Here is a 15,996-nt window from a genome sequence, read left to right as displayed (position 1 = left end):
CACACAAACCAATAGTTTAGAATGAATTTTCCTCAGCAGAGACAGACAATTTACTTCAAAGATCAAAATGAAATCAACGGAAACAATAGAGGTTTCTCTTCTGGGACCATATACAAATGCCCTTATTACATAGTGGGGGATGAAGTACAAGGATTCGTTGTTATTGTTAAAGCATCCACTTATTGTGGTGGCATGACTCATGACCCATCCACAAGGATTTGGCATCAGTAATATGTGGATGGCCAGTTTTTGTTTGCACAAACGTCCTTCTGTATTTTCAGGTAATCACAACAATGAAAAAGAAAAGCTGCCATTTACATTGCACCGATTGCAAAAAGGTTAAATGAAACAAACAAACTTCATGGTCATGATCGTGCAAAGCCTTGGAACATACCAGCAGCAGCTGCACAGCACAGCAGACCATCCCGCAATTGGGGCAAAGAGGCATGGTTCCCAGAAAAGACCTCAACTATTTTGCAGGCTCGGTTCCACCGTTCAGCATCAACCGCAACATGCAGTGATGTGCAGGCCTGTTTTATTCCTTCCTCACTGTGCAAACCACAAAGCAGCAGGGCAGCATCATGTGTATGCTGCCAAGGTTCACTATCCACACTGATGGAGCCTGTTTCACAATCATCTGTCTGGGGGATGGGATCAGCACATTAATAAATGAAGTTGTCCAGCCAAAGATCAGTTGGGGATCACATCAGTAATCAAGCAAAACTTGTCAGGTGATCAAGGGTTACCTTCAACTGTCTATCACGCTTGTTTAATATTCAGAATACTGAATGGATAAAATGATCCTGCAAACAGTTCGTGAAATATTGAAAAAAAACAAAAAAAAAAACAGGACCACTGGATCTCCTGGATGACACACACACACACACACACACACACACACACACACACACACACACACACACACACACACACACACACACACACACACACACACACACACACACACGAAACTGAACTTGAAAGTGTTCCTCTCATTCAAGAAACAAAATCAAAGCCATATACCAACTCACAGTCCCAGGGTTCCAATAGAGCTGTGTTATAGTAAACTGGCTCCAATCAGAAATCAATAAGTTAGACATCAAAACAAGAAAACTCCTTACCATCCACAAACGGTTCTACAAAAACCAGTGCATCCCGATAATGTACCTGTCGAGACGAGAGGGAGTGAGCGGCCAGAAGGAACTCAACCAGGTGTACAGAGCGACGAGTGTTTGACGAGCTGAGTATGTGGAATGCGCAACAGACTATCGGATTCAATTTGGAAACAAACATGAACACAACAAACCTGAAAAAGTATCCCTAACTCACCTTGCAAGGAATCTCCAAAAACAGGTGTGAATACAAAGATACTGCACAGGAAAATGAAACAGTAACAAATGCAGCCCCAAAAATTGCAAAAAAAAAAAACAAAAGAGAAATATAAAAACTAGAAGGGCATCTGGGAGAGTGCATATTCCCGATTCTGTGTAACATGTCGGGCCCAATACATTTTTGAAATATCATGCTATATATCGTTTTTGGCCCCATCTGTCAATGGTGAAGAATCACTTTTAAAATTCTCGCATCTGGATCTGGATTTGGGACTTCAGCAAAATCTTATCAGTTTGTCCGCATCACACACCCAACCTGCCCACCAAATTTCATCCAAATCTGTCCACAACTTTTAGAGATATCCTGCACACAAACAAATAAACAAACAGGAAAGATTTTGTGCAATTTTGTTCTATTCAAATTTCAAGCCAATCGGATGAAAATTGAGGATTTTAGAAATTTGACACATTTGTTGACCTTTTGACATTTTGACCTCAAAAACAATAGGCCTCTTGCGTAGACAAACTACCACGTGGTGAAGTTTTGTGAAGATCAGTTTAAAATTGTGACCTGCAGGTGATAGACAAACAGACAGACAGACAGACAGACAGAGACAAAATAACGCACAAGACCACCAATAACTTGAAAAACTTTGATTTTCACAAATAACAAACAGACGGGGTGAAAACATAACCTCCTTCCACCTTCTGTGGCAGAGGTAATAAATATTGTTACGTTTGTGGGGTAGATGGAGGAATTTCATTGGAAAGATAGGATTGTATCGAGTTGCTTGGTCTGTGGACGTGTAGGAGACATCTCGATGTAAATTAAGTCGGGAAACTGTAAGCTTGTCTTACGTTTCACCACACGGGGGGAGGAGGTGTGTGGTGCTGTGTTAATTCGGTAGGGGTTAAGGATAATTCCCCCCAGAATGTAATTGCTTCCTGTGACCTTTTCCTCTGATTTTGTATTACCGACAACAAAAATGGATCACGTCAGTAGGGTAAGAATACTGATTCTGGCTCACTTTTCCCCATGTAAATGAATGGGGGATTTTCAGCGATTTATATTTTTTTTCCCTAAAAATAAATCCCCTTTTTATCCCAAGGTATATTTATTTGTCTCCCCTTTTAACCTGGAGGTTGAACCTCATTGAATTGAACACCTGGGGGTTGAACAGCTCACTCATTGAACCTATAAAGATTTGTTCATTCTCAAATTCCTTCAATAGTTTAATTTTCTTTGCACAATAATCCCCATCTAAAATATTGACAAACAAAACATTTGAATCTTTATATTTTTTAAGATACCCCATTTGTGCCATTACGAAATGATAAACTTCTCTTAATGCTCTTGTTTGACCACCTCCTGAGCCACAGGTTATTTTTTGTTAAGCCCCGCCCACTTTTCTTTAAGCCCCGCCCACTTTTGCTAAGCTCCGCCCACTTTTCATGAGGTATTTTTTCTAAGCCACGCCCACTTTTCCTAAGCCCCACCCACTTTTGCTAAGCTCCGCCCACTTTTCATAAGGTCTTTTTTCTAAGCCACGCCCACTTTTCCTAAGCCCCGCCCACTTTTGCTAAGCTCCGCCCACTTTTCATGAGGTATTTTTTCTAAGCCCCGCCCACTTTTCCTAAGCCCCGCCCACTTTTGCTAAGCTCCGCCCACTTTTCATAAGGTATTTTTTCTAAGCCACGCCCACTTTTCCTAAGCTCCGCCTACTTTTGCTAAGCCCCGCCCACTCTTACATCATTTCCAGTTCATCTCTGACTCACAAAGAAATCACTAGAAAATTACAGGATGTTATGGTTTTGAAAAATTTCCCAATGAAGGCTTGCCTAGGCTTGCCCAGGGAATTTCCAAAGGAAACCACACCCACCAGTCTTTCTCTATAAAAGCTTCAAACCCAGGCTCCATTTTAAACATTTGTTCTTGCTGGCAATGGTGTTCTGTGTGCTTGTCTCAAACTCTATGTCTTCTATGGAACTAAACCTTCAAGTTGATGAACTGGATTCAAACCTCTTATCTATTGAGGTAAGATTTTTTATTTTCCTATTTTCAAACTTTGATTGAAGCATACTCATTTAATAATTAAATAACTTAATTAATACATTATTATTTTCTCTCACAGGAAATTGTATCTGAAAATACTGCTTTTGCTACAACTTGGGGGAAATTGTTGGCTTGGTTGAAGACCTTGAGTGGGATGACTTTGGTGTTCCTTGGAACTCTCTGTCTTCTATGGAACTAAACCTTCAAGTTGATGAACTGGATTCAAACCTCTTATCTATTGAGGTAAGATTTTTTATTTTCCTATTTTCAAACTTTGATTGAAGCATACTCATTTAATAATTAAATAACTTAATTAATACATTATTATTTTCTCTCACAGGAAATTGTGTCTGAAATACGAAATGAAAATACTGCTTTTGCTACAACTTGGGGGAAATTGTTGGCTTGGTTGAAGACCTTATGAGCGACCAAGACCCACAGAACGAGTTCGTCCTTGATGACCCAACCAAAGAGTTATACCTTGGAGACCAGCAAAATCCTGAAAAGAGTTTTACAGCAATAGTACTCATTGTGAGTTATCAAGACAATACCCACTGAACAAGTTATACCTTAATGAGCCAGAATACAAGTTTTACCTTGTAGACTCACAATTTTTGAAAAAATCAGTAAATGAGTTCTGCCTTGATGGTTTAAATAACTACCTTGGAGACTCAGGAAAAGGGTTTTGCCAAGATGGTTCTAAATATGGGGCCTACCTTGGAGACTCACAAATTTTGAAAAAATCAGTAAATGAGTTCTGCCTTGATGGTTTAAATAACTACCTTGGAGACTCAGGAAAAGGGTTCTGCCAAGATGGTTCTAAATATGGGGCCTACCTTGGAGACTCACAAATTTTGAAAAATCAGTAAATGAGTTATCCTTAAGAGACTTTGTAAGTTGGTTTTACTTTGAATACTTGAAATGTGGGTTCTGGATTGATAACTCACAATGTGATACATATCTTGGAAACTCAACGGGAATGTGGTTATACCTTGAAGACTTGGAAAGTTGGGTTTATGTTGGACACTTGAAACTTTTTTGGGGGCTTTTATTTATTTATTTATTTATTTATTATTATTATTATTTTATTTATTTATATTTTGGAGACTTTTGGAGTTGCTATCACTCTTTGGGATCTAAACCTATCGATGTAGTTCTTTGTCGGATGGTGCTTGATGGGAGCAAGATCAAGAAAGTTCTGGGAAGAAAGTGCAGGCTTACTCCCTCTTTCTACGTCATCAAACCTGAAAGCCTTAAAAGACAGAATTGGAAGAAGAGAAAAAAACAAAAATATACATTGTCTGCTCTGGGAAGAAAGTGCAGGCTTACTCCTCTTTCTACGTCATCAAACCTGAAAGCCTTAAAAGACAGAATTGGAAGAAGAGAAAAAACAAAAATATACATTGTTCGCTCTGGGAAGAAAGTGCAGGCTTACTCCCTCTTTCTACGCCATCAAACCTGAAAGCCTTAAAAGACAGAATTGGAAGAAGAAAAAAAAACTTAAAATATATATATATAGGTGGAAATCTCATTTTGAAAAAGACATTGTGTTGGGCGAGGATTGAGTTGGGGTTGAGATTTTGAATGTGAGGGTTGGGGTTGAGATTTTGAATGTGAGGGTTGGGACACACACATACACATCAACAAACAAAAGTTAAGCCTTGACTATTCAGTTGAGGATTCTGTGTTTGGGGTTCACAGATCTAAGAACGTCCCCCTTGACACATTATATACTGTTATACACCTGACTTGGCCCTCGAGTGTCCACAACGGTGTATAGTAGGAGGGAGTGAAGCGCCAACCTATTGCTCCCATTGCACACACACACACAAACAAAAGTTAAGCCTTGACTATTCAGTTGAGGGTTCTGTGTTTGGGGTTCACAGATCTAAGTACGTCCCGCTTGACCCACCTCGGACTTGTCCCTCTAGTGTCCACAAAGGTGTATTATATGCTTAGTTTTGTCTTTGTAATTCCTGTGAATAAAATGAACCTAAAATCTCTTCCCTTCCAAATCATATATTTTATAAGTCCAAGGAACTGTATCTATTACATCAACAATTTTAAAAAGTTCTTTCGTCCATCGTTCAGTAAAACCCTTTTTCAAAATGAGATTTCCACCTATATATTCTTACGATATCACCAACTTTGAACTTAGGTTTTCTGACATTAATCTCTTTTTTCATATTTTAATTTTGTAAATGTTTCTGATGGCTTCATATTCGTTGACGTGTGAATCGTGTCATTATACTTATCCACAATATCCTGAATAAAAGATAACCATTGTTGTGAACCGAGTTGTGTGAATTTTTTTATATAGTCTCTCTTTTAAGGTACGATTAAAACGTTCAACAACAACTGCCTTCCCTTCATTAAAGGTACTGTATAATGTAATACTGTTATTTTTTAAAAAATTCATAAATGTCTTGTTATAAAACTCTCTACCCTCATCAGTCCACAATTTCTTAGGTTTTCTCTTACTTTTATTAAATATCTGTTGAAAAGCTAACATAAGAGTATTACCTGTTTTGTTTTTAAAGGGACAACCCACGCATATCTACTCCTCAAATCAATAACGGTTAAAGCATACTTGTACCCCTTATCATTATTGAGTTCAATCAAATCAGCAGACCAGATATAATCAACTTCCTTGGAATAAACTTTCCTTCTCTGAAACTTTGTGAATATTGGTTTATGTAATTCATCAGCTAATTGCTCTTCAGTCTTAATGGCATCATTAGAGCCTATAAGTTTTTGAATTTCCAAGTCCAAGTTTCAATTTAGCACTAATCATCTTCTTCACGATGAACTTATTATTTTTTTCTCTCAAGGTTGGATTTTGTATCAGAGACAAATTATATAACATTTCTCTATCGGCTTCATGCTTTTCTTCCAACGTTGTGGTATTCCCATAATCAATATCGTGTCTCATGCACACTTCATCAACTCTATTGATTGGTTTACTCCAGGATTTAGGATTGTCTGCCTCATCTAATCTTTTATCCAAGTTTGTGCCTGGACCACAGAAAGAATACCCTGGAAGATGTAATTCCTGGTATTCCAGTAGTTGTAAATTTACTTCCTGATAAAAACTTTTGTATATCTCCTCCGAGTTTGTGTTTGGAGATAAATTGATTTTTTTTTTGAACCACACAATCGAACATATACCTTTTTGTATAACCCTGTTATTTTTACTTTTAATATATGAAATATTTTTAGTATTAGTTTTCTTTTTTACATTTGAGACAATAACTCATTTATTTATGAGAAAAATTTCTGCAGAGTGCAAAAACCTTTTAGTTTCCAACATGCACATTTGAATCTTAATTTTTAAAACATAAAGAATCCTTAGAAATGCCTTCACTCTCTCCTCCATTTATTTAAGAAAAACTTGAATTAAAATACATGTCTTCTCGATGTCGATAGTCTTGTCGAAAGTATTGTAAATAGACTTTTTTAATTCTTTGTATTCCTCCCTGGTGAGATAAGTTAATTTCTTTAATACCTCTATTCTTTTTTGAATCTCACTGGTTTCCATATTTTGATATTTATTCATTCTCTCTCTTTCCTCCCTCTCTCTCTTCTCTCTTTCCTCCTTCTCTCTCTCCTCCTCCTCCTTTTCCTCCTCTTCCCTCTCTTCTTCAACTCCTTCCTCATCCCTTACTATACTTGAATCGTTTACACCCCATAGAATATTATACATATATTCATCAGGATTTCTTGTTATTCCTGTATCCAAAATAATTTTTTTTACAACAGGATACCAATAAAATTTCTTTTGAATTTCTAAAAGAGCCTTACCTTTTCTTAACCTTATAATTTTTTCATTATTTAACATTCTAATTAAATCTAAAGTTGTTGGTTTATCAACATCATCATAATGCCAATCTTTTATTGAAAATACCTCATTCTTATGTTGTAGAACATATTTATTAAAATACCGAATACCCTTTTCTTGAAGGTATGCTTGAACACAGAAATGATAATTTTCTTGAAGCCTTCTTGCTGTCATTTATGTATTAGAAATATATGTTAGAATAATATTATGGCACGAAACACCTCCCCATCTTCCCATAGTTAAATCATTTTGTATTTCCTTACTTATTATATATAATCCTGTTTTTTCTGTTTTCATGAGATAAACAAGGGCAAAACCATTATTATATTTACTCTTATTAAATTCTTTTATTTGTTGTTTACTAATCGTGGCTCCACAAAACTCATTCTCGATACCAAGTGGATAATATTCTTCCTTACGAGACTGATTTAATTGTTCCAGGTCTTCGAGGTTAATTTTAAATGACCAATTATACCCTAAATCATTCATATCATACCCCCATTGTTCTATTCTCATACAAACGATACGCCCTTCTTTATAAAAATTTATTTTAATTCGAACTGTGAATTCTGTATGACCTGGAGATAATATCAACACTTCTGTATCTTTAGAATACACAGCCGTTTTATTTAAGTATATATATTGTGATAAATCGCTTAATCTCACCAAGTCATTCGCGTCAGTCGGGCTTGGATAATTTTTAATTTATAAGCATTTTTCATGTTAATATTTTTGTTTATATTATATTTATATCGTTCAGCCTGTGCCTTTGTGTAATAATTTGATAAATCAATATCCAGTTCTTGAGATACACCAAAGATAGAACCATCTTTACCAACATAAGTCATTTATATTAGATTAAAAATAATATCATAAAATTTTTTATTTTTGTTGAGTTGAAATAACACATATAGACATAATTGACCACAACACTTGGAATTTAATTCTTGGACTTGAAATGTTTGATAAACACCATTCTGTAAGAATTTTATGACTTCAACAGGTGGTGGAAGACCAAAACTATCAAAATAATATTTGTCTTGACTATTAAAAATACAAACCCAATGAGAACCGTTCCCATCATTATCTTCTAAGTTCATAATAATATTCTTTGTATGTTTCGACACATTTGTTAATTCATCTCTCATACAAATAACCACATTATGAATTTTTAATTTCTTACAATATTTGGCAAGTTGTAAATTTGATGTTGTATTCTTTCCAAATTCTTTCAACCACTCATCAATGCTCATTTATTTATTAGAAAGATATAATCCATTACCTCTTTTCGTTAATTTTACACCTGCTTGTGCTATAGAAGAAAGCATATCTCCAACTAACAATCTCGCTTTATCAGGCAGACCTTCAAGTTTTTCAGCAAAATCTACAATTACACCACTTCCACTAATTTGTTTCTCCAACTCTTTGTTATGTCTTTCCAATTCTTTTTGAGCCTGGAGTTGAGCCTTCCTTTCGTTGGCAGTTTTGACCGCTGTTGAAATACCACCCGTCAATGCTCCAACCGCACTTAAACCAGCAAATAAAGGAATTAGAAATGGGAGAAATCCTCCACTCGTCTCTCTTATTGAATATTTTTTCAACATTGGTTTTGTCATTTTAATTTTAAGTGAGCCAGTGTCATTCAAGATTGTAACCTGTTCTCTTGTGAGCAAAACATCAATTCTTACTGCTCCTTTTCTCTGAATTGTATTAACGTTAATCGTACAAGGCTTTTGATTTTGAACACAAGATGATAGTTTATAAAGATTGATTTGATTAACATATACCCCAGTTGGTACTTTGCTACTCATTTATTTAACAAAAAAATTATGTGAGACTAATCATCACACCATTATCTGTATTAATCTGCAATTCTGTTTCTTCCAAAAGCAAACAATATGTATCAACTTCTTCACTCTCTCCTCTTTCAATGTATAGGGAAGTATCCACTGAATTAGACTTTATAGTTTCTTTTTGACGCTCAGGTCAAACGTATAGATTGTATACAAACTTTTAAATGCTGTCATATCCAAAATAGGTTCTTCATTTCCATTACTTTCACACACCTTTTGGTAAGACTTGTATGCTTCAGCAAAATCATTTTTTCCCAATTAATTTCCAATCTATCTCGTGGATAAAATGTTCCATCTAGAGAAACGCGAAGTTGTTTCACCTTAGCATTATCACTCAATGCATTATTCTTATCAGTCGCAGTATCACCATCTGGCTTTTTAAAAATCATCCACAGATATCGTGGCTTTCCTTCCAGAACACCCAAATTCCACGTGTAAGTAGTTTGATTGAGTTTAACGTGTTGACATCTTCTTTTGAGGTATGATACACTGAGTGGTTTTTTTGAGTTAAGTCTTCGATTCAACATCTCTTCTGTTTTAAGATTAGGAGTATATTCACTGATATACCAACTCATCTCCTCAATTACAAATTTATTCTGATCACCAAAAACATTACCAACACCAAAAAGCAATCTATTTTCATTATCATTCCTTTGTAGTTGAAATCTAATTTTAAGACCATACAGAACTTTATCATAATCACAAAATCCAAATATACCTTTAAGAGGAACTGCCACAGTAAAACTATTTTCTGCTTTTGTATCATCATTATACATTCCTTTCCTTTGAATATATCCAGGGTCTGTGTTTGTTCCCGTTGACATATCAGGAATAAAACCTTCGACAGACCCCTTTCCCATTCTATCACTGAATGTATAGAGTGTAAATTTCATCATTTCAGATACAGCAGAGACATAATCAACCGCTTCAACTTCTTGTGTTCCAATATACAATCGCACACTATCAAACATTTTCCAGAAGAAATCATTTACAAGTGTAGCGTTTGTGTTATTCCCAGCCTTAGTGAATTTAAATTTACACAACAAGAAACTTTCGGAGAGATTCAAATAGGTTTGTTGATTATTTATTTCAAAACTTTTTGTACCATTTGTATTCCAGTCTGTTCCAGTTATTGCATTTACCTTGAAGTAATCTTCTTTTTTAGTGGAGTTTGAGATAATAATAGTATCATCCAAATCATAGATACTATCAATTGCTTCCATACTTGTATTTATTTAGGAAAAAAAGATGTTAAAACTTTTGAAACCCTGATCCAAGTATTTGAATTATTTTCTGTCGTTTTGGGGGACAACTGAGTTTTACCTTTCTTAATTTCTTTTATTGCTTGTAATTTATGAGATTCTTTCTGAGCATCTTTTTATACTCTTCACAGCACCTGCTACATTTCCCACAGCAGAAGCAGTTGAACCAATTAGGTCTTTATGTTTAAGAATAGTTGAACCAATACCCATGAGAGTATCAATTATCCCATCTCCTCTAAATTGATGTCCAACACCCCTTTGTCTCTTAGGTTTATAGTATCCTCTACCAAGATACATACCTTCACTCCTTGTAGTAATGGGAAAGGAACATCCCATCCCCTGTAATTATTTTATATTTTCCCAACTCGTGCTTCCTCACAATAACCATCGTATTTATTTATTGAAAACTTCACGTAGGTGAATTCTGATGGATATAACTTCTCCATTAAAAGAAATCACCACGATTATCTTGGTCGGTTATCCTAAAATTTACTCTGTGTATGGTTTTTCCTGACACAGGTAGATAAACCAAATTTTTAGGCTCCATATTGAATTTATAACCAATTGGGGTTGAGTATGCGCTGAATGAAAATATTGTATTTGTTTTTAATCCATCATTATAAGCACCATCAATCAAATCACAGTGAATTAACACCGAATTTATTCCTGAGGATATTTGAATGACATTATCACTGTAAAACGTCCCATTAGTTTCAATCTTTTGAGGAGAAACCTAATAACTCTCTAAATGAATTATCAATTGTGAAATCAACCTTGTAGTTATTTTTAACTTTAATCGTTGATTTTGAAGTATGTTTTTGAATGTTTATAACAATATTTTTTGGTTCATCACCCTGTTCTTTCATAAGACGAGCAATTTCGGAAGATATTTGAGAAATCTCGTATGCTCCGGGTGAGACTGTTATCGCTTTGTATCCACTTCCCCGATTATAACTAAACTTGTCATTTTTCTCGGTTATATTAAATAAGGTATTATAAGTCTCCATGGACAATAAAGATGCCTCATATTCTTTTGTTGTGTCAAGTTGTAGTGGGTATGGGAATGAAGATGTGTGGTCGCTTGTTGTGAAATTAAAACTCAGGATTGTGCTTCTCATCTTATTTAATATGAGTTAAAATGTCTTTATATTGAGATTTATTAATTATTTTCATGTTCATCAACTGGTCTAAAATGGCTGATGCTTCATTAAAACAATTGTTATTTCCAGCCTTCTTACTGCCGAACAACAATAACAGTCTATGAACTAATTGCGATGGGTCATTTGGAAGAAAACTAATACCTGAACCAAGGATACTTAAAGCCTGAATAATGTGTTTCTCCTTCTCATTCTTCCTACTTTTACCAGAAAGAATAACCTTATAATTTAGAGTGTTTAGCAAATCAATATATACTCTATCATCATTATTTTCCATATCCAATGGTTTATCAATATACTTTGATTCATCCCTCACAGTTGAACCTTGTCTTCCATCTTTGTGAGAAGAAACATTAATCTCGGAGTTAGTTTAACAGGGGTTGAGCAGAACTTAAGAACCTTAATTCATCATTAAATATCAATACCTTTTCTTGAACAAGATGAAATATTGCTGGTTGTTCTGTTGGAATGAGTCCTGCTTTGGTTTTTGAATCCGCTGAATATTCATTGTTTTGAACAGCATTCACAATATAATCAGGGGGTTGATTAATCTCTTCCAGTTGTTGAAATAAACCTTCATCATCATATTCTAATTCTCCTAAATGCTCTAATTCTTCCTCCGTCATTTGACTGAAATCTTTTAACATTTGAAGCTTTCTAGGAGTATATTCTACTGTGGGAACTGTGGAAACATCTTTCATTTTTTCTTGGGAAGTTTTTAAAAGTGGTTTAAAAAAATTTCTCTTGTTTTTTTTCAAATGCTTCTTCGCCCGTTAGTTTCTGTCTGCGTTTCTTCTTTATGTCTTCCTGTTGTTTTACAACTTTTGAAACCAACTCTTGATGTTCCTTAAATCTTCTTGCTCTTTCTTTTGTATCCATTTATTTATTGTAAAATATCATTTAATGAATTGTAAAGATCAACAGGGAAATTTTCCTTTTCTTCATCATTCAAGTAGATGTGTTCAAATAAATCCTTTTCTTTAAATATTTCATCAAATTCTTTATTAACATTAATGCGAGTTGTAATTTCTTCTTCACTAATCCTTGCATCTCTGCTTTTCATACGTTTGTGTTTGTGTTGAGTTTCTTCATCACCATCAAAACCGAATGATAAAATCTTCAATTCCGCTCAGATATTTAATAATTTGTCTCTGTCCTTCTGGATTAGTTTCTAATATCCCAACACCACCAGATTTTAGTTTCTTTAACTCACTCTTACAATGTGAATATTTTGTTGTACCAAGAGAAACCTCCTCAAATATTTGTCCTTCATTCCTCAATCGCATATGTTCCTCCACTGAAATATAGTGATAATCTTCACCTTTTACTTCTCCAGGTCTTATTGCTCTAGTTGTTGTTGATACAATGCATATCACGGGGTGTTTTTTAAGTAAATTTACAATATTCTCATTTGTACTACACAAGAACCTTGATTTATGAAAGTTTTTTTTCCAGAAGCAGATTTACCCACAAGATTTATAATAATAGTTGTCATTTATATATGTAATTGTTTATAAAACAAAAAATATATCCCTTAATATCTCATCTTGTTTCACAACAATATATTTATATTTTTCAGTCGTGGTGCTTCATATAATCCTCAAATTTCTTTTTACTACATAATGTAGAACAATTATCTCTCCAAAAATTATTGATATCTATTGAATTTAACTTGAATAAAATAAAAGTATTAGCATTGTTTCTGATGGAACGACGAGGAAGTTGAAAGTACGATTGACTAAGATAAATACAATTACAAGAAGAATGTCTCCTCTTGTGTAGTAGCTATCCATTACCGTTTGGTTTCTCTCATTAACACAATCATCAAAGATAACGAGGTTCTTTTTGATTTATCCAAATCTTGGGGAGACGGTATATCATCCATTATTATCACTAAGAATACAAGTTATAAGATTTGATTTCTTTTACATCTCTGTGTATCACAAAATAGTTGAATTATATCTTCAATGTTATAATCATTTAGGTTTTTTTGACGTTTAAATAAACCTATTATATCTTCTTTTGAAGACCAGCATTAAAACCTTGTGAGAGTAGTTGATACTCTGGTTGAAAACTCGACTTTGTGAAAATTATTAAATTATCATAATCTAAAAGTTGGGAGTGAGGAGCATTTTTAAAAGTAAGCAGGTTTTTCCACATCCACTTGAACCAACTATGAGACATCTTAATGAATTTGGGAGATTTTTATGGTTGTTAAATTTTATCTTATTTTCCCAAATAGGTAAAAAATCATTCATTTATATATTTGAAAAACAGGTTATTTAATTTATTATTAGCTTTTTAGAAACTCTATATTTTATCCTAAGTTCAGGTTTAATTTCAAGATAATCCATTATTTTATTTATACAATATCTTGTGTTGATATTTCCCTGAAAATTACATCCATGAATAATATACAACAACAATCCTTTGAACATTTCTCTTATACGTTCAGTTTCTTCCCTTGTAAGGAAAGGTGTGTTATCATCCTCATACTTTACATTCATTTCTCTAATCAATCTTGTAAAGTAATTCATTTTTGGTGTAAATCTAAAAGAATTATTTTCCTTTTTATATTTTTTATTATCATTAATTAGAAGATAATCACAGAATATACATTGTTTATAGGCTTTTGACTCTGTGTTTAATCCCGTCTTTCACACGCAGGACAATTCTCAAATTTGTCATATGGAGAATCAGGAAAGTCTAGCATATTTATAAAGTAAAATCCTTTACTTAAACTGAAATTCATCTATACTTTCAGTTATATATTTACATCTATATCGATATACTTTTTTTCATTATCAGATTCAACGACAACATTTTTTATATTAAAAGTAATTTTAAAATTATCGTTAACTACTATTGAACTTAAATGTCATTTCACCTGATATATTAACATCCTTTATTTCATCAAGATTTACATCTTTAGGGTTGTTGAAAAAAATACAAATTTCTCCTTGCATATTACAGATGGTCTTATCTTTTCTTTCTAAAGCTTCATCCATAAGGTTTTTGTTCTTTAATACTTTTTCTTGTTTCATTGCTTTTTCTAGTTTTGAATATATTACTAGAAGGAGAGGAGAAACTTTTGTTAGAGATACTTTAATTGATGTTCTACCAGGTATACTAAAAGCCCTTCCACTGAAGGAAATTGAAGAACTCATATTATTTACCATAATAGTTTTTATCCAATAGTTGTTATATTTATCTTTGTTCAATTTTACATCCTTGACATATTTCTCAGTATCTTTAACAGATGAAGAGATTGATTGAAACTTGTCTTTTGTGTCTTGAAACATTGTATTTATTAAGTGAAAAAGTTGGAGGATAAAATGTTTTTAAGCACAGATTCACCTATAATTAAACGAAATTTTCATCAAGAAAATTTTAGTTCAAGCAAAGTTTTATTCTATAAATATGGTGAATACAACGTACTGCGATGTTTGTAATCACGAATATAAACATTATAGAAAACACCTCCGAACCAACAAACACACATTTAATCTATTTCATCAAATATCTCCTCTTGAGTTGGAAAGAAAACATTGTGATATCTGTTCAAAGGATGTTTTGAAGAGTAGTTATAATCAACATCTTCAATCACAAAAACACAAGAAAAATGAGTTTAAAGTAAAGGGAGACTATTATATTAAAAACACTGATGAGGCATTTAAAGGGCATATAAAAATAAGGATTTTTCAATTTGGAGAACCCGGTCCATCATCAATAGCTGAATCAATTGAAATAGTGAAACCCGATGTTGAAAAATTTATTAAAAAGACATTAAAAGAAATAAAAACTTTAAAGTTTTATATGGGAGTGAAAATGAATATGAAAAGACAAGATGAAGAACAAACTCCTTATATGAGAACAGATCTTCATTTTATAACATCATTTCAAGATTTTTTGAATAGTGGGGTTTATGAAGAACTATCAAGACAAGAGGAGGATGTTGATAATACAGTGGTAGGAAGTGGATTCAATATTAAAAAATCATCTTTTTAGATATACACATTCTAAAATCAAACCCTCTTAAAGCTTCTTCTTATATTGAATTACCAAAAGAAATAAAACTAAAGAAGGCAGTTGTTAATATTAAGAACAATGATAATAAATGTTTTCTCTGGTCTGTTCTTGCTCACTTACATCCACCAAAATGTAATTCAGAAAGAGTAAAACAATATATGAAATATGAGAATACCTTGGACATTAAAGATTTTAAATTCCCAATGCCACTAACAGATATTCCTAAATTTGAGAAAAGAATAATCTTTCTATTAATGTATATGGATTAACGGATACAAACAAAGTTCAAATATTAAAAATTTCAAACAACTATAAAAATGAAGAAACACACATTGACCTTTTATATTTTAGTGTTGGAAAGAATTCACATTACACATACATCAATAATTTATCAAGATTAATCTCTTCTCAGGTATTCAGAACAGCAAACAAAATATATCCTTGTAAGCGATGTCTTAATTCATTTCATACAA

The 15,996-nt window shown here is 33.4% G+C and overlaps 1 protein-coding gene across 3 annotated transcripts in view; it reads right to left on the bottom strand.

Annotated features, from left to right (window-relative positions):
- ZFYVE26 (zinc finger FYVE-type containing 26) overlaps positions 1–15,996 on the bottom strand; it is a 252,667-nt gene that overhangs the window by 100,523 nt on the left and 136,148 nt on the right. For all 3 annotated transcript variants that reach the window (XM_085890294.1, XM_085890293.1, XM_085890295.1), the window contains one exon: positions 395–641. In XM_085890294.1, the coding sequence (XP_085746420.1) occupies positions 395–641 (247 nt within the window). The remainder of the gene's footprint in view (positions 1–394; positions 642–15,996) is intronic.

This window comes from Eptatretus burgeri, chromosome 7 (genome assembly GCF_056783735.1).
Source record: "Eptatretus burgeri isolate ZD-2024b chromosome 7, Ebu_testis_v1, whole genome shotgun sequence".
NCBI lineage: Eukaryota > Metazoa > Chordata > Myxini > Myxiniformes > Myxinidae > Eptatretus > Eptatretus burgeri.
Note: the sequence above shows the minus strand (reverse complement) of the source record. Positions and strands in the feature narration are given on the sequence as shown.